Here is a 16,989-nt window from a genome sequence, read left to right as displayed (position 1 = left end):
TCAACCGGACTCCAAAAGCCCTGCCTCAATGGGCGTTCAGTATCATCTGCTCAATGAACGAATGAACAAGAAACATCCACTCAATGCAAGCTATCGGCTGTAACAGGCCACCCTGCAGGCCCCGCAACCTCTGCCGGCTCAGGACTCCGCAAGTTGTCTTCCAATCTAAGCAGACCCGCCCCTCTCCTCGCTCCGCACGGGCTAGGAGGCTCCGCCCGCGTCTCCGCCTAACTCGCGGGCCACGCCCCCACTTCGGGGAGTTCGGTCACTCTCGGATTGGAGTTTTCCTCGGCTCCAGCCGCCGCGCAGAGGGCCTCTCCCGGCCCTGCGACCCGCAGCCCGTTCCACTCTCCTGCCCCTCCTCTGCGCCCTCCCTTGCGCCCTCCCTCACTCTCCAAACTTCTTTTTTCCACCCTCTCTAAACTTCAGTCATTCTAGTGCCCGCCTCCTCCACTCTCACTGACCAACCAGTGGTCCTCATTCTCGTTGGTGGTCCGCCCCCTGCCCGCTGGGGGCCAATCCCCGGCGCGAGAGTCCAGTGCCCGGGCTCGTTCCCCAGCGCCCGGCCTGTGACGGCAGCGCGCCGGGCGCCGCGCGGCGGGAGGGGGCGGGGCTCTGGATGAGGGATGGGCGAGGGCAGGGGGAAGGGAAAAGGGAGGAGGAGGAGGTTGCGGCGGGTTTGAAAGCGGCAGTTTCCTGGCAGCTTGGGCAGGCGTTGGTCTCCGCGCTACAGCTCCGCAGCGGCCACGGTCGATCCCGCGACGTGTCTACGCGCGCTTATGCGCGCCGCCGACGGATTTTTCCCGTTCCCGGCTCTTCCCCCTTCACCTCACCGCCCCCCCGCCCCAGCCTTTCCCGCCGCTCGGGCGCTGAGCCCGGGGGCCAGCCGGCGGCAGTGACCCCGCCCGAAGCCCCTTCTGGAACCGCCCGGGGACAATTCTCTTTTCCTTTCTTCAGCCTAACCCGCGGTGGCCCTCGCGGAGTCCGGTCAGCCCCGGGGAGCGCAGCCGGGAGGGGCGTCCAAGGGGCGTCTCGGGGCTGGGAGCGGCCGGGCCCCCAGCGGGCTGTGGTCGCGGGGAGGGGGGGCCAGAGCGGCGAGGCCCCCCTGACCGGGCTGTGCGGGCCGCCCAGGGCCCCCGGGCTGAGACGGGGCCGGAGCGGCGCCCCGGCCGCCCGCGCGGGGTCTCCCCCATGGTGCAGCGGGGTTCGGGATGTCGAAGACGCTGAAGAAGAAGAAGCACTGGCTCAGCAAGGTGCAGGAGTGCGTGGTGTCCTGGGCCGGCCCCCCGGGCGACTTCGGCGCGGAGATCCGCGGTGGCGCGGAGCGTGGCGAGTTCCCCTACCTGGGGAGGCTCCGCGAGGATCCCGGCGGGGGCACCTGCTGCGTCGTCTCGGGCAAGGCGCCCAGCCCAGGGGATGTGCTGCTGGAGGTGAACGGGACGCCTGTCAGCGGGCTCACCAACCGGGACACCCTGGCTGTCATCCGCCACTTCCGCGAGCCCATTCGTCTCAAGACTGTGAAACCAGGTATGCCGGCCCTGCGTATCTGCGCGGGGTGTTGCGGGGTGGGCTCCGGGGTGGGCTCCGGGGTGGGCTCCAGGGTGGGCTCCAGGTGGGCGTCCTGGGAGCTGCGGCACCTCTCCACCGCGTATTGTCCCGAGTAATCTTAGACCTCCCTCCCGCACGAGGGAGGAGGATGACCATGGTGAGTCCCATTTTGCCGATGGGAAAACTGAGCTCCAGCTTGGCGGGGTTGCTCCGCTAGCAGTGCTAGCTGTCACAGAATTGCGACTAGAAGCTGGGTTTCCTAAATTTGTAGCTCCATCTCCCACCGCAGGCAAGAGTTTTTGACTACAGAAAGCAAGCCTTTTCGGCTCTCTGTTGTGCAAAAAGGTCCTTAGGATTGTAGCATTTTCTTTGGAACGATCTTACGCATCTTCTAACAGGGAAAAGGGTCTTTACTGTAGAGGCACTTGGTGTCAAGATTACCACCTAGTGTACCTGGAAGGGCTTAGCTGCTTCAGTGTTTCCTGCACACTAGCAGACATCTCGGAGCTGACAGCCTAATTCTGTCAGTCCAGGTGGTTCAGGTGTCCGAGAACCGATGAGGATACAATATGTGATATGTAGCAGACTGGTGTGTTCTTCTTGCAGGGAGCTGTTGAATAGAGTGGATTTTGAAGGAAGACCTAGATGCCTATCGGAGTGAAAGCTTCTGTAATGCTTTTGATTTTACAGAATTTTGTTGAAGTGGTAGATTAAAGGAGCTTCTTTCCCTGGTGTCTTTTATACTAGTAAAATCGGCTGCAAAGCACCTTACGTTTATGGCATACTGTTCAGTTTCAAAGCATTGATCAGAGACAGCGTACAGTGAGATCTGATAGTATGTAGTAGTTCTTACGAATTTGTTATTGACAGCATTGTTGGTTTTGTTTCAGCAGAGGTAGAATGTGGTTCTGTCGTCTTAGATGTTTGTGGGAGAGAGAACTGTGATTGTAACATTAGAAACCAAACTGTTTTTCCTGAATGTGGTCTACTGAGTATACGGTGCATCAGAATATAATGGGTTGCTTAATTGTTACCTGGGCTAGATAGCAGTCCATCCCTTGATGGCAAAATGCTAGAAAATTCTGGAGAAAAATTTAATATGTTATCTCCTCATTTCTTTTCTTTCTCAGCAACTCCTTTTATAAATACTAGTATCTAATAGTCCTTGAGCTTAATGGAGATTGATGGTTTGTGATGCAATTTGCATATGTGTGTGTATTGTGGATACACACACACACATGCTCCTAAGATCTTAATTAAGATTTTCTTTCTATAGCTTATTCCATCATATTCATTTTAAGTGTGTGGGTTTATGTGGTGAGATTTTCTTTTTATTGTTGTTAATTTTTTACAACTTTGGCAGACTTTAAACAGCTTTTTCTGTATAGTTTTGAGAATTTGTAAAATTTTTTCCTGACTCTTAACTTTGACAGTCATGTGTAAAAGGTAAAGGAAAGGCTTTTGGGGCTGTAATTCGGCCAGTCAGGCACTGTCTGTAATATGCAAAAGACAATATAGACAGCATTTACTAGTCTAAGTGCGAAATCTTACTTCAAATCCCATGAGTCAGTGAATAATGAGAACATCTGCATCATTGCTTTGTGTTTTGTTTTGATTAGTTAGGGGCATAAATGAGAATATATCTTATTTTTAGAAATAGTTTTAAAGCTGATATATTGACAAGGAAGCTGGTGTATTTTAAATTATTGTGTGAGGGTTTTTTTTTAAAGAAGACTGAAGAGATTTCAGTCTTCATTAGTCTAATCTACCTGTTATACATTTTCTCAACCTTTATATTTAACAATAATTGAAGGTTTAGAGTATTAATAATATTAACTGTGCTGAATAAACATCCTATGCCCCAGTTTGTAGTTGACATTTTTATAGCAATACAATTTTGCCCCCCTGACAGCCACAGACACTGTTCTATTTTAAATATTTAGCCAGAATAAGGGGAATAACATATTAATGACTGCGGAACATTTTGTAGTCATTAGTAATAAAGTTCTGAATACCACACTTATATTTTAAAGAGACACTTTGCGTCAGTAATTTCTCAAGATACCATTATGTCTGTGTCATCTGAGATTAATTATTGTTTCTAAGGAGGTTGTAATTTAAAATTTTTAATCTCATTTAAAAAATAGTATTCTTAGCTTCTTGATAGCCTCATGTTAGGTATTATATTAAATGGCTTCCTTAAATGGCTTTGCTTAAAATCATCATTTGTTATAAAATAGCAAGATTTTTGCAGGTTAAACCAAAGACCTTAAATACTAGAAATTAAGAACTTGAAGAGGTTATCTGTAGAACTTTGAGTTTGATTAAAAACAAATATTATCTTCAGAAGAGACCCAGATTGTTTATTTTCATGATTTATTTTGGAAAGGGTGAAAATAGAGTAAGGGAATTTAAAAAGAAACTTGCCGTAAACATTGTTTTCTTTTCTCTTTTATCTAAACTTTGTGAGAGAAATGGATTTTTCAATTTAATAAGGTATTGTAAAGCATACTTAGCACTCTCTTGTCTTGACTAGTTGCTTTTTATTAAACCATATTTATAACATGACATTTAGAGACTAGCACAGTAAAACAGTAAAATTTAACCATTTCTGTAAGATTTGCATCTTACTAATTGGAAATTATGTCATATTGTCTTCTGACAAAATCCATGGCAGAAGGGTGAGCTGGGTTCTAGGACATGGCTTTTGTAGCACTGATTCTTCCTAGCCTTCTTTTCACTTAGTAGGTGTGAAGGGGAGCCCTCCCAAAGCCAGTGCCATCAGCCAGGTGACTTACCATCTTTCCTGCAGCTGTTTTGAGCTTTTATTTTTTCCCCTTTCTTTTGTTACATACTTTAATAGAGAATTGAAAGTTACTCATTAAAATGCAGTTTATAATCTGAAGCTTTTCCAGAATAAATTAGGTACTTTCTTATTGTGTTAGTATTAGTGTAGTACTTAGCAGTCAGTACTTTGCCTGCATCTAGGAGAATCTTTAGTTTCACCTATTGCTTGGCCCATTTAGTTACCTGTTTCTTAATTATGACCCTGTTGTTTATTTTTCTGCAAAGAGAAAAGTGGTCATTTTAGTTTGAACTTTGTTCCCAGTAGTAAGTTGAACTTTGAACCTCTGGTGAAACTGTTTCGTGATACGGTCCTATGACTAGGTTTAGTTTCTTTGATTTTACTACAGAGTATATATTCTTAAATAATTTCTATTCTGATTAATATACAAGTGGTTAATTTTGTTCTAAAATTCCCCAAACTCTAATTGTGCAGAGTTTTATGCTTCTTCATACATCGTTAAGCTCATATTTCAGCAGTTTGCTTTCAGTAAATTTCAGTAAATATTTATTCCAGAGATTAAGTATCGATACAATAAATCCATGAAATCATTGTCTACTGCCATATCATGCACACCTTACGTTCAACTATCCTAAGCAAGTAGTATACCCAGGGATGAAAATCATAGAAAACAATGTTACAGGTTTTTAAAATAAAAATTAAGTTGAAACAGATCCTGGGTAATGTTAAATGTAGGTAAAAGTCTTCACTGCTGACTCCTTGGGACATCCAATTTGTAATGGAGTTTTGTTAAAATGGGCTCATTCCTAGAAATACACTTCCTGTTGATGAAGAAACATTACTGGATGCTTTTAAATAAGAAATATTTATGTTATTCAAATAAAAATAATATTGTGTCTTTCTTCTCTATCTCTTGAATCTTTTTGTTAGTTTTTTTTTGTGTGTGTGTTTGTTTAGTGGGTCATTTGGCATTTTTGATGAGTTTTATTTAGGTGGTTGCAATATTTGAGGAAGGGAAAGGTAAGAGAATTTAGAGATAGCTGTTAGCCTCCTAGGTTTACAATCCATTTCTTTGTATGTTTTTTAAAACAAGAAAACCTAGAGACCTAGAGGTTATTTTAGAAACAGCAGAAAAAGAAGCAAGCCAAGCCCCTTTGCTAGGGAAAGTAGCATTACATTTTCATAAACCTTAAAGTTGAACATTTCCTGCTACTTCAAATTTTGGTATTTTTTTTTTTTTTTTTTTCCTCAAGCTCTTAGTAATTCAAGGGTTCAGGTTTTGGATTCTGTTCATTGACACCTTCAATTCATATGAGTAATGGACTTAACACCATAGCGGCAAAACTCCGATTTGCTTGTGTGATATTTGATGACTACTATTATATCATTAACAAATCTTTGAACTTAAAAAAATATTTTCTCTCCATCATTTTCTAGGAGTACTATATCCAAATATCTCAGTATTTATATATGTAGATATGTGTGTGTGTATACATATATATACACACACCACACACACACACACACACACACACACACACACACTATACACTTTTGTTAACTTTTCTAGTATATCATTTTGGGTACTATATTGATCCTGGCCTCACCTCCAGACTTTTTATAATTTAGTTTGTATAACTTTATTTTCCTAGGTTGAGGCATTTTAACAATTCTTTAATTTCTTGTTATCTTACTGGTACAAACAAATACTTAACATTTGGTCATTTCATTTTTCAGATGATTTTGAATTTTATTCAATTTATTGCTGAAACTGATTTTCATGTAACATAACTCTGTGTTCCTGGGACATATACGTTATTTTTCCTTGAGATCCTGGGATATACTTTATAAAATCTTTTGTTATGAGAGACAGATTTTCGTGATTTTTTTTTTCCTGCTCTCTAATTTATGTAAATTGGCGGCAAAACAAATCTTCTAAATTCATTCAAGTGTCTGACTTATGAAGTCAGTGCCTAATCTTCTCAAGTGATATTTTCATGCAGAGTCTTTACTATATAACCGCTAACTGCTTTGTAATTTTTGGGGGCACTTAGTGTTTTGGGAGGATGTTGAAAGAGAGTCTTGTTTTAATGGATTACTTCAATATTATTTACCAATTTCAAAATATATGAATTTCAGGGTTTTTTTTTTTTTTTGGTGTGTATGTGTGATTTGAGAAAAGATAAGCGTTTTGGTATTGAAGAGGAGAACTGTTTCACCTTTAATAAATTATTTTTTGTCTTCTGAAATTTTGAGGAATAATTTTCTTGAAATACTACATTTTGGTAGAGAGAATGAATGCCCTGAATTTAAAACTATGGCCAAGAGTAAGAGTTTCAGAAGCTTGGAAGATGGTGTTATGAGTCTTGTTTGTAGGGCAAGAGACAAATCTGTTCATTGCTCTTCTGGCTAATTTTGCTAACAAAATATCTTGCTAATATTTTGTTTTTGAAGAACAAATATTATTCAGAATGTTTTTCAAGAAAAGATGCTTATTTTACTTTATACAGAAAAAATAAGAAGTTCTGTTACTGGCATACATTCATTCCCTCAGCGAATACTTAGTAGTGCACCCACCATGTGCCAACATGGAGCTAGCACTGGCGATATAAACATGAGTCAGAAATGGTGTGTCTTTAAGAAGCTGGCAGTTTAGTAGGAGCTTAATGACTCATTGGTAGGGAATACCTGTAGTAAGGGTTTTGCCTTTTTCACTTTTCTGCCAGTGTGTAAAACTCTTTAGGTAGGTCTTAGTATGAATTGTGGTGAAAACTAGATGGATTAATTAATTGGCTGCATAGTATGCTATTCCAAAAAGTTGTGGAACTGCATTTTAGAAAGGATTTGGGTTCTCAAGTCATTACAAAAAGAGGGAAATCAAATATAAACAAAACTGTCTTTTCAAAAAGCCCTTAAATTGTCCATAAAATACTGCATTGTGCTGTTTTTAGGATGAGCCCTACATGCCACTTTTCCATCCATGTTGGAACCAATTGCAGTTTTTTGGTTGACTACCAGATGAAGTAATTTGCTTGCACTAAAAAGATATTTTTTCCAAAAAAACTCTTTTAATTCTAAGAAATTATCCTCATCTAGGTATGTATAGTGAATTTATGGAAGTTAAATGTGTACATAAAGTGAAATAATGATTTTTTTTTTTTTTAATATCTTGGTAGGATCCGCGCCATCTGCCCTTATTTTCTGATTTGATTGGTTTAGGAATGAATTGTGAATAAATCTGAACTTATTTTGGTTTTGAAAGATGACAGGTTTTGGTTGAGTGGAATTAGGATCTTTCCAGTAGTAGTTAAGAAGGAGAAGAGGAGAAAAACACAGGGCAAAAACATTCAATACGGTAAGGTCTACCATGTGGTTCATCTCAATAATTTTGTGTGTGTTTGTGTGTAAAAAATTTTGTTTTGTACAAAGGCACAAAATCCACATTATGGAATAATTGAAAAATAGATGGGAGATCATATTAATTGTTTGAATGTATAGGTAGTTCCATTATGAATAGTCTCCTGTAAGTTTTTTTTTTTGTTGTTGTTGTTAATGTGTCATCTCCTCGAAATAATGCTGTAAGGTGCTTAATGCTATTCCTGCCTTCAGCCTGATTCCACTCATAATGTAATACTCTGAATATTTTTATTTAACCCTTAATGTACTGTTAGTTGTGTTCTTTATGGTTAATAGCCCTAGTTTGGGCTGTTTTGGAAGTCTACCCAGTTTTATGGGAAAACACAATTTGCTAGCCTAGGAAAACGGGAACTGAAAAATATATTTTCAACTTAATCCTGCCTTTCCTTTTGTTATAGCCACAGCTGATTGGCTTCTAATGCAAAGGGTGGTATTATTATATCTCCATTCTCCCCAGAACCATAGCAATTTTATCCTGATATAGACACTCAGCTGCCTTGCAGTGGTCCCCAGGAGCAACCCCGCTACATTGCAGCCACCCCCCATTTCAGTCATCCCAACATGGCCAGGGGAACATTGATTACATTCTGAGGACCATAATTTGACTGCTGACATATCTAAATACCTGAGAAAGCAGACACTGTCATTATAGGTGATTAGGTACTTGTTTTATTAACACATACTGAGAGATATTGTTTGAGAGACTCTGTATGGGTTATAAAGGGTTAAACTTTTTTGCCATAATTTATTTGGAGTTTAGGGTTTGCTTTTAAAAAACATCATGCAGTTGTAATTGGAAAAAAAATTGTTTCAGATTTATTAATAATTAAGATCTTTTCTATTTGGAGGCTTTCCTTCTTATTGTCTTGGGTATACAATTTGAATGGTAACTGATCTACTTAATTAAAACTTTCTGGCATTTTAGCCTCTTTGCTATTGCTGTTTTTTTTGTACATAATTTTAAAGACATAATTATTATTTTCTGGCTTCAGGGAAGTTTGTGAGAGGCAAGCCTGTATCTCATTGTTGTTCTGATTGGAAATTACATATGACTATGAAAAATGAGATTTTACTATACATAGTGGCATTTAACAGAAGTAGCTTTATGACATGGAAATAGCCTACAAGGTAGGAAAAAACAAGTATTTATTTAATGCTTCATTTTGTGAACTTAAATAGAATTAAGTTAGATTGGCTTTGCTTTTTCCTCCAATAAAATAACTTTTAAAAGTTTACTTTAATGGAGTAGTCGTAGAGATATATTACTCTTTGGATATGGTTATCTAGTTTGCAACAAGTATCCTGTGATATGTAGCTTAGATCTCAGCAGGAAAGAAAAAAATTAGTTTACGTATCAGTTTCTGTATTTGTAAGAATTCTGTAGCAAGTGACAGAAACTCTATTGAGATTAATTTAAGCTAAGAAGAAATTTATTGACTTACATGCATTAAAATCCAGGCATAGATCAGTAACAGCTAACTTCATGTTCTCAAGTGATTGTCATTAGAATTATTATTTGGTTCTCTTTTCTTCTGGGTTGGATTCTTTCTCAGCTAGACTCTGTCTGTGTAGCAGAAAAGGTAGCTCAAACCTCCAAGTCATACAGGGTCCTTAAAGCTTCTCATCTTTTTGGAGTCTAATAACAAATCTCACCCAGGGACTTTGGCCCTGTGCCCATCTCTTGGACCAATTGCTGTGGAGAGAGGAGAGGACAATGAAGTGCCATGATTTGTCAGGCCTGGGGACACGTCCACCCTTGCAGCTGGGTATAAATAACATAATATGATTAATAACTATAGTAGAACCCCAAGACATAAGGGAGGGGAAGTTCTTGAAAGGATGGGATGCTGAGGAATCAATACTACAGGAAATGATCTCTTTTAAAACATATAATCTCTTTTACTTTGAAGCCAGCAGTAGTACACAGTTGCCATAAAACTATCATTTTTAGAAAAACAGATATTGGCTGTAAACCAAAACTGATTTGATTTGTAGGCACTGCTTTTACTCAAATATTATATTTGATTTTTTAATCAAAAATTGCTTTTATTTAAAAGTTATTTCTTTAAAATTTGAAATACTGATACCTGAATGTGCACAATTTAAAAGTATTTCTTGTAATTTTTGTTTAATTTTCTTTGATTAAAAAAATCAAATCAATGCTGTTGATTTTTAGGTAGATGGAATACGTTGGAGGATTAATGGTGTTTTGCATTGAGAAAAAGATTATTAGCCTAAACAATTATTCTTTTAAAACAATTTTATTCTACCATTTTGAAAATGAAATTCTAAATAAATTATTTTCCAAGGTGTTTTGCTTTTAAAACAATGATCTTTTTAAACATAAATCTAGATAGCACCATTTTTGTAGTAGTTCTGAGGGCTCTGTAATAATACTTTTTAACCATGACTTCATGGAAATTATGTGAAAGGAGCTACTTCACTGACTCTTATATAAAATGGGTATATAAGAGCTTTGAAACATTACTTAAGTATGGTGTAATGTGTTACCTGTTTAATTACCAACAAAGTTATTTGGCAGCTATTGCAGGATAAATCTGATTCCCTTTTTAAAGTTTTTTACAGCCTCCACTAGGAGAACAGAGGAACTCAGAGCATGGGTAGAGAGTTGAAAGAGATGAGTGGGTACTCCAAATAACATTTTGCATTATTTTTATATTCTAGTTACTGTATCAATGTCTTCAGCGTTGGTACCATAAAAATAATAATTTTAGTAATAACTTTGAGTTTATATATGGCATACACAGTAGGAGTTTTGTAGTTTTGCCAAGTGTCATCTGGTAGTTGGACCTTTAGTGAATATTAAATGTTGGTAGGTTATTGGTGAATGTACTTATTGTACATAAAAATGAAAATTCATGGAATTGGGTGTGGCTTGCCAGTAAGAATCATCATGGGAAGTACTTCGTATTGTTAGATTAGTTTGGACACCCTTTGGATGCCTTTAGACCATACTTGGAGATTACTGCTTCTACTTTAAAAGCCTGTAATGATTAGAGTTCGCCAATATTAATTCCGTATATTGATTAATTAAGCCATAAAATCTAGTACAATGATATAGTCTTCATTACTTCCGTTCACAGAATTGTATCTTTTTTTTTTTTTTTTTTAAGATGAGGTTTCACCATGATGGCCAGGCTGGTCATGAACTCCTGACCTCAGGCGATCCACCCACCTCGGCCTCCAAAAGTGCTAGGATTACAGTGTGAGTCATAGCGCCCAGCCTCAGAATTGTGTCTTCACCCAACTTGGTAGCTTTCAGCAGAACACTTTGTCAAAATATTACTAATTTTAGCTAAGAATTCTATTCACTAATTTCAGTGTTTAAGTTAGAATGCACATGCTAATGAAAATTTTAGTTTCCTTTGAATGGAATTAGATTTGCTAACTAGAGCAATCTCACAATGTAATGCTGATGACTGAAATGACACTTCAGCCTCCCTTTGGTGACAACCCTAAGTTCAGACAACCTTGCTCTAATAGGAATATTCTGACTTCGGGACTTGTCACGATATACTAGCTGTCATTTAGAGTGATAATTCCTGTGTCAGGGCATTTGATACCTGTCTCATTTGGTTTATGAGGATGTAAACGTTAGCATTCGTGTTTTCTTATAAAGAACTTTATATTTTTATTCTCCACGAGTCAGATATTATCATCTTACTTTACACATGAAAAAAACTGAGTTTAAGAGAGAGATTAACACATGAAAGTTCACACAGACTCACAGGTAGAATTATGAACTGAAACAGCATTGAGTCTTTCTTTACTTTCTAGATGGAATATTAGTTCATTATATCCAAAAAAATCTGTCTTCTTTTCTCTAGCATAAGGAAAAAAACCCAATTCTGAATTGTTTGCGTGAATGTTAAATGCAGTAAAACATTGGTCAAGTACTTAAAGGCTTCACTACTTGGTTCTGTTTCAAAACAGAGTTTGTGGCAGTGCAGTTTAATCTGTACACCTAAGCTGCATGATAAAGTAGTCGTTTCCAAGAATTACTAATCAAGCAGAAAGTATTCTTGCTACATTTGTAAGAGAATATTTTCAGCAGAATATTTTTATTGCTGAAAATATTCTCTGTAATACATAAAAGCCTAGATAAATATATTAGATACGTTTTAGGATAAATATACTTGGGAAAATTGTGTATTTGGTACTGGAAATAATATTGTTTGTTCTTGTATTCCCTTTCTACTTGCTCTGTAATTCACTGACCTAGAAAATGTTGAATGTAGGAAGGAATATATTTTGGAATTAGGGATCTTTTATAAGCATGCAGACCCTTCTCACAAAGGTACACTTTGCTTAAATAAAATTTAGCTAAGCTATATAAAAGAATAATTTATTGCATTTAAATAGACCTTTCTCCTTCTAGGCTTTGAGTATTGCATACCTAAGATGGATCCTTTGAAGAGGCAGGTAAAGCAGGTTGTGGATTCTTGGCACCTCTTATTCTTTAAGTGTTTGTGCTGTTATGTTTTCTCTCTGGTTTAAAGTCAGTCACTTGAGTGGAAGGAAGCACAGCAATCCAATCTTAGTCTTCAGATAGATAAGTTGAAGCTTAGTAATGGCAGAAGTCATTGCATGAACATGGTAGAGCAGAGACTAGAACTCAGGTTGTTTGTTCCTTTCATTGTTCTAGTTTCTAGCAAAAGAATTTGTGTAGAAAATTGGTGGAAAGAGGACCTGTTAAACATATTCTGTTTCTTTATGAACTCTACATTCTCTTGGAATTAAGTGTAATATGCTAGACTCAGTTTGTTAGGCCATCAGCATGCATGAATGTGGTTAGAGGCAGTGGTATCCCCAAATTTGCAGCACAAGAAAGAATTTTAATTATAATATTCCATAGATTTTCAGGGCATTTTAAGCCTTTATAATGGTATAACTTATGATTAAGATTTACACAGTCAAAATTGTTAGCTGGTATAACAGCTGAATATTTAAGTATTTATTCTTGATCGTTGCTTTAGGTTTGAAAAATCATTTTTCCTATGAGAGCTTCTTCACAATGCTTTCAGCAAAATGTTTCTGAATAATTCCGGCTATATGGTAGACTGCTAACACGTTTCTGGCCCTCTCTGTGGGGCTGATGATACAAGTCTGATTTAGAGTCAGCTATACTTTAATTTTTTTTCCTTGACCGACTAGGGGATGCATTGGGGGAAGATAAATTTTAGGGCAAGGGGGACACTCAGGGTTGTGGGAGATGAACTGTCAAGGATACCTTTGGCTCAGTGTCCTCAAGCGTGTTCAGCTGCAGTGACAACATAACTGAAAAGAGGAATTGTGCTCTTGCTAGGTGCAGGACAGGAAGATGTCTCAGGCCGTGTAAAGCTGGCCACAGCAGAGGACAAGGTACTCCCTGTGAGGCAAAACTGAAGAAAGGAGATTGAGGTAGCAGTTCTGGGGAAACTGTATTCGTTAGGTAAGACTAATGGGAATGATAGAGTCTTGCTTGGGCTCTTTGTAGATCTGTGGAAGAACAGCATGAGTGTAGACATGGAAAAATCTTTCTGCAATCCATTTACCACATGCTCCTTTGCAGTATCAGTCAGGGTTCAGTGCAGGAAACAGAAAGGGATATAATGCAGGGACTTAGTTGCTTGGGGCATCTTTTGAAAGGGCTGGAGGGCTGGGCTCTAGGCTGGGCCTCTGAGAATGATTTCCAGGACACCTTGAAACAGCACCACAGTGGGAGCTGCCACCTCAGGAAAGTGGCAATCAGGAGGTTCCTACTGAAACAGTAGCAAGAAAATACTACTGTAGCTGTGATCAAGGTGATCACAACAGCCACTGCTGTTAACATTGTAACTGCTGGAAGTCTGGAATGCAGCATCTGGCCGTTGCTGTGACAGCTTCTCCTTGATGCCTGTGAACTGGTGACTAGATGCTGTTATGCTGAATCCGGTCCCTGCTGCCTCTGCCACTGTCTATAAAATAATTAGAAAATGATTAATTCTGTTTTAAATATAACTTAATTGTAATTTTCTGCAACTAAGTTATTAATAATAGCTGTGTTTGACAATTGATTTGTAAAATTCATAAAAATTTAATAATTGGCCTTGCAAAAGAGTACAGCCAATTCCATTGCATCACTGCAAAACCTCCTAGCTGACGCTTGTACTCCTAGTTGAAAATTCTTTTTTGTTTTGGTTCAAAGCTGGATACTGACATTTTCATGATCTTATTTACAAGCTGAAAGCAGCTAAAAGCTACAGGCCAATGGGGTTCTGCTTTGCTTCTGCTTTCCATACCTTGTGTCCTGCATCTTAATGGTGGAATCAGATTTGCATCCAGAATACTAGCTATAAAGGAGTCTGGAAAATACAGTTTTTAGTTTTCCAAGTTCTGCGTTTCAGGAAGGCATACTATAAGGAGGAAGTTGCTGAGTGATAGCTGATCCTTTCCCAGGCACTCACCTTCTTAAACATAGTATTTTAATTACAGTTTAGCCCATTCTTGATGACTCATTGTCATTTCTGTGAGCTTCTCTTTTCATAATGGCCTGTAGTTGGAATGATCATGGGGCCAAGGGATTTTAACATCTGTAGCAACTTTTTGTCCTAGGTTAGCTTGTGTCTGTCCCACCTCCCATATCTGCTGCTGAGACATTTATGTTTGATATCAGTTGATGTCAACCTCCCCTGCAAGCCACAGGCAGGGAGAGCATCTCACCCAAAGCAACCAATTTATTGGCCAGTCAGCAACCTGTGATTTCTGTAGCTTAAAAAGATGAGTGGGGCTTATTATCTTTTGAACTAAGACAAAAAGGAAAGAATTGCCAAATACGGGTAGGAGCTTCAGCTGAGAGGTTTTGAAGTGAATGATGCACTGAAGTTGGCTGTACTCTTTTGCAAGATCGATTGTTAAATATTCAAGAATTTGTGAGTTGTCCAACAGCCATTTTTAAGAATGAAGTTGCATAATAATTATGTAAAAACAAATAAATACTGAAATTAATTATTTGCCCATATTTTACTGCTATCTATGCTCTTGAATTTCTTTATGTCTGCTATATCTGTATGGTAGAAACACTATATAGTAGCAAACCTACTATGCATATCTTCCCGGCTCCCTTTTCACTGTTGTCACAGTTGACTATGGTGGTAGTTGTTGGTATTTCCTGAACACATCACACTGATTGTGAGGGTGGGGAGGGAGAGTCAAAGTTGGAGAGGCCATGAGAAACCAAGTACAAACTAAAATTATGGGAGAAGAAACTATGAGTGAAACGATGAGAAAAACCTAATGCATGATGTAGAACTGAGTGGTCTTAATAGCAGAGCACTGGAGGGAAGGGCCACAAACTCTTCATCCCAAGGTCTAGAATCATTCTAGAATCATCCTACAAGCCTAGTTTTTAGGAGATTCAGCTCTTTATTTCTTGCTCTTGGAATTATATGAAATTATGAATTTCTGTTTGTTGCCAGCTTTAATAGAACACCCTGGAATTTTATTTACTTTTAATTTTGTTTACTTATTTATGCTTACGTGCCGTCTCATGAAAAAGGCAGTGTGTTAAAAGTTTGGGTTCAGATTTTCTGATGTAGATAAATAAGCTAAGGAAGGCAGTGAGAAGTGTGATATATGATAATTTCCAGAACAGGACATTCATAACTTGTAACACATTTTACAGATTGAAAGGCTGGAGGTGGTGGCTCATGCCTGAAATCCCAGCACTTTAGGAGGCCAAGGCAGGTGGATTGCTTGAGCCCAGGAGTTTAAGACCAGCCTGGGCTACATGGCAAATCTCCGCCTCTACAAGAAAATACAAACAAAGCTAACTGGGCATGGTTGGTGTGTGCCTGTATTCCCAGCTACTTGAGAGGCTGAGGTGGGAGGATCACTTGAGTCTAGGGAGGTCAAGGCTGCAGTGAGCAGTGCTTGCACCTGCACACTGCCTGGGTGGCAGAATAAAAGTGTGTCTCAAAAAAAAAAAAAAAAAAGATTGAAAGCTCTCTTCAGGAATGCCGCTTATAAATACATTTTTAAAAATTCAGTAATTTTTTTCATGTATAAACATTGTGGAGACTATTGTAGGTGCTTGTACAATCCTGGGGCATAGGTGATATCTGTCTCTTTACTATTGTAGCTTCTGCCTACGCCTTTAGTAGCTGCTAAGGTGAAGACTAGATCTGGACTGTCTGTGTCTGTACCTCCCTCACAGCCTCAACTTCTCTGCTGCATTTGATTTGCCCCCTCTCCCATCTTGTTTTCCCTGTACTCTGATTGCTTCTCCCATGCTTCTCTGCTTTCCAAAGAAAAAGCTGACCTTGTATAGATCCTGTCAGCCAATTGCAGTGTTTTTCTCCATTGTGGATTGTTCAGTCTGAGTAGTTAGGTATAAACTCAGGGTAGTATTCTCTTTTCTGTTGTGTTTGTTTTTGCCTACACAGTCAGGAGCTGCTCTTTATCCCCAGAACATTGATATATGTTTTTTTTTCCTGTTTCTAGATTTAAAAATATTCCAGAAGTCTGGCCTCAAGATAGATATTTTACTTTTAATTTGGTGCTCTTGTTTTAGAGATTTGAGCTGGATTACATTTAGTAAACCAAACCCCATCTTTAAAAAAAATCCTCTTAAAAAAAATAGTGGGCTGGACATGATGGCTTACACCTGTAAATCCCAGCACTTTGGGAGACTGAAGTGGGAGGATTGCTTTAGCCTGGGAGTTTGAGACCAGACTGGGCAACGTAGTGAGTCCTTGTCTCTATAGCAAAAATAAAAAGCCAGGTGTGGTGGCACGTCCCAATTACTCAGGAGGTTGAGATAAGAGGATCACATGAGCCCAGGAGTTGGAGGCTGGAGTAAGTTATGATTGTACCCCTGCACTCTAGCCTGGGTGACAGAGTAAGACCCTATCTCTAAGAAAAAAAAAGTAGTAGTTGAAATTGGATTTTTCTCTTCTCTCATAAGATGATAGATGAAAAAAATGAAAATAGATTTTTGAAAAGCAAATAGATAATCTCTTGGGATTTTTTATTAAGGAATAAAAAAATTATCTAATTGAGGCATGTTAATCCAATGTTAAAGTTTTTTTTTTTTTTTTTTTTAGATGGAGTCTTGCTCTGTTGCCAGTATGGAGTGCAGTGGCGTGATCTTGGCTCACTGCAACCTCTGCCTCCTGGGTTCAAGCGATTCTCCTGCCTCAGCCTCCTGAGTAGCTGGGACTATAGGCACGTGCCACCGT

The 16,989-nt window shown here is 39.1% G+C and overlaps 1 protein-coding gene across 2 annotated transcripts in view; it reads left to right on the top strand.

The window, feature by feature from the left end:
- The first annotated feature begins 690 nt into the window (after positions 1-690).
- The window catches only part of MAGI3 (membrane associated guanylate kinase, WW and PDZ domain containing 3), a 283,654-nt gene continuing 267,355 nt past the window's right edge, over positions 691-16,989 (top strand). Inside the window, exon 1 of one of the 2 annotated variants that reach the window (XM_032249723.1) lies at positions 691-1,527. In XM_032249723.1, the coding sequence (XP_032105614.1) occupies positions 1,212-1,527 (316 nt within the window). In that variant the 5' untranslated portion in view covers positions 691-1,211. The remainder of the gene's footprint in view (positions 1,528-16,989) is intronic. The other variant, XM_032249724.1, reaches the window with a different exon arrangement.

Source organism: Sapajus apella, unplaced genomic scaffold (genome assembly GCF_009761245.1).
Source record: "Sapajus apella isolate SASKATOON/1434 unplaced genomic scaffold, GSC_monkey_1.0 scaffold69, whole genome shotgun sequence".
Classification (NCBI taxonomy): domain Eukaryota; kingdom Metazoa; phylum Chordata; class Mammalia; order Primates; family Cebidae; genus Sapajus; species Sapajus apella.
The sequence above is the reverse complement of the archived record's forward strand: the minus strand, read 5'-3'. Positions and strand labels throughout refer to the sequence as shown.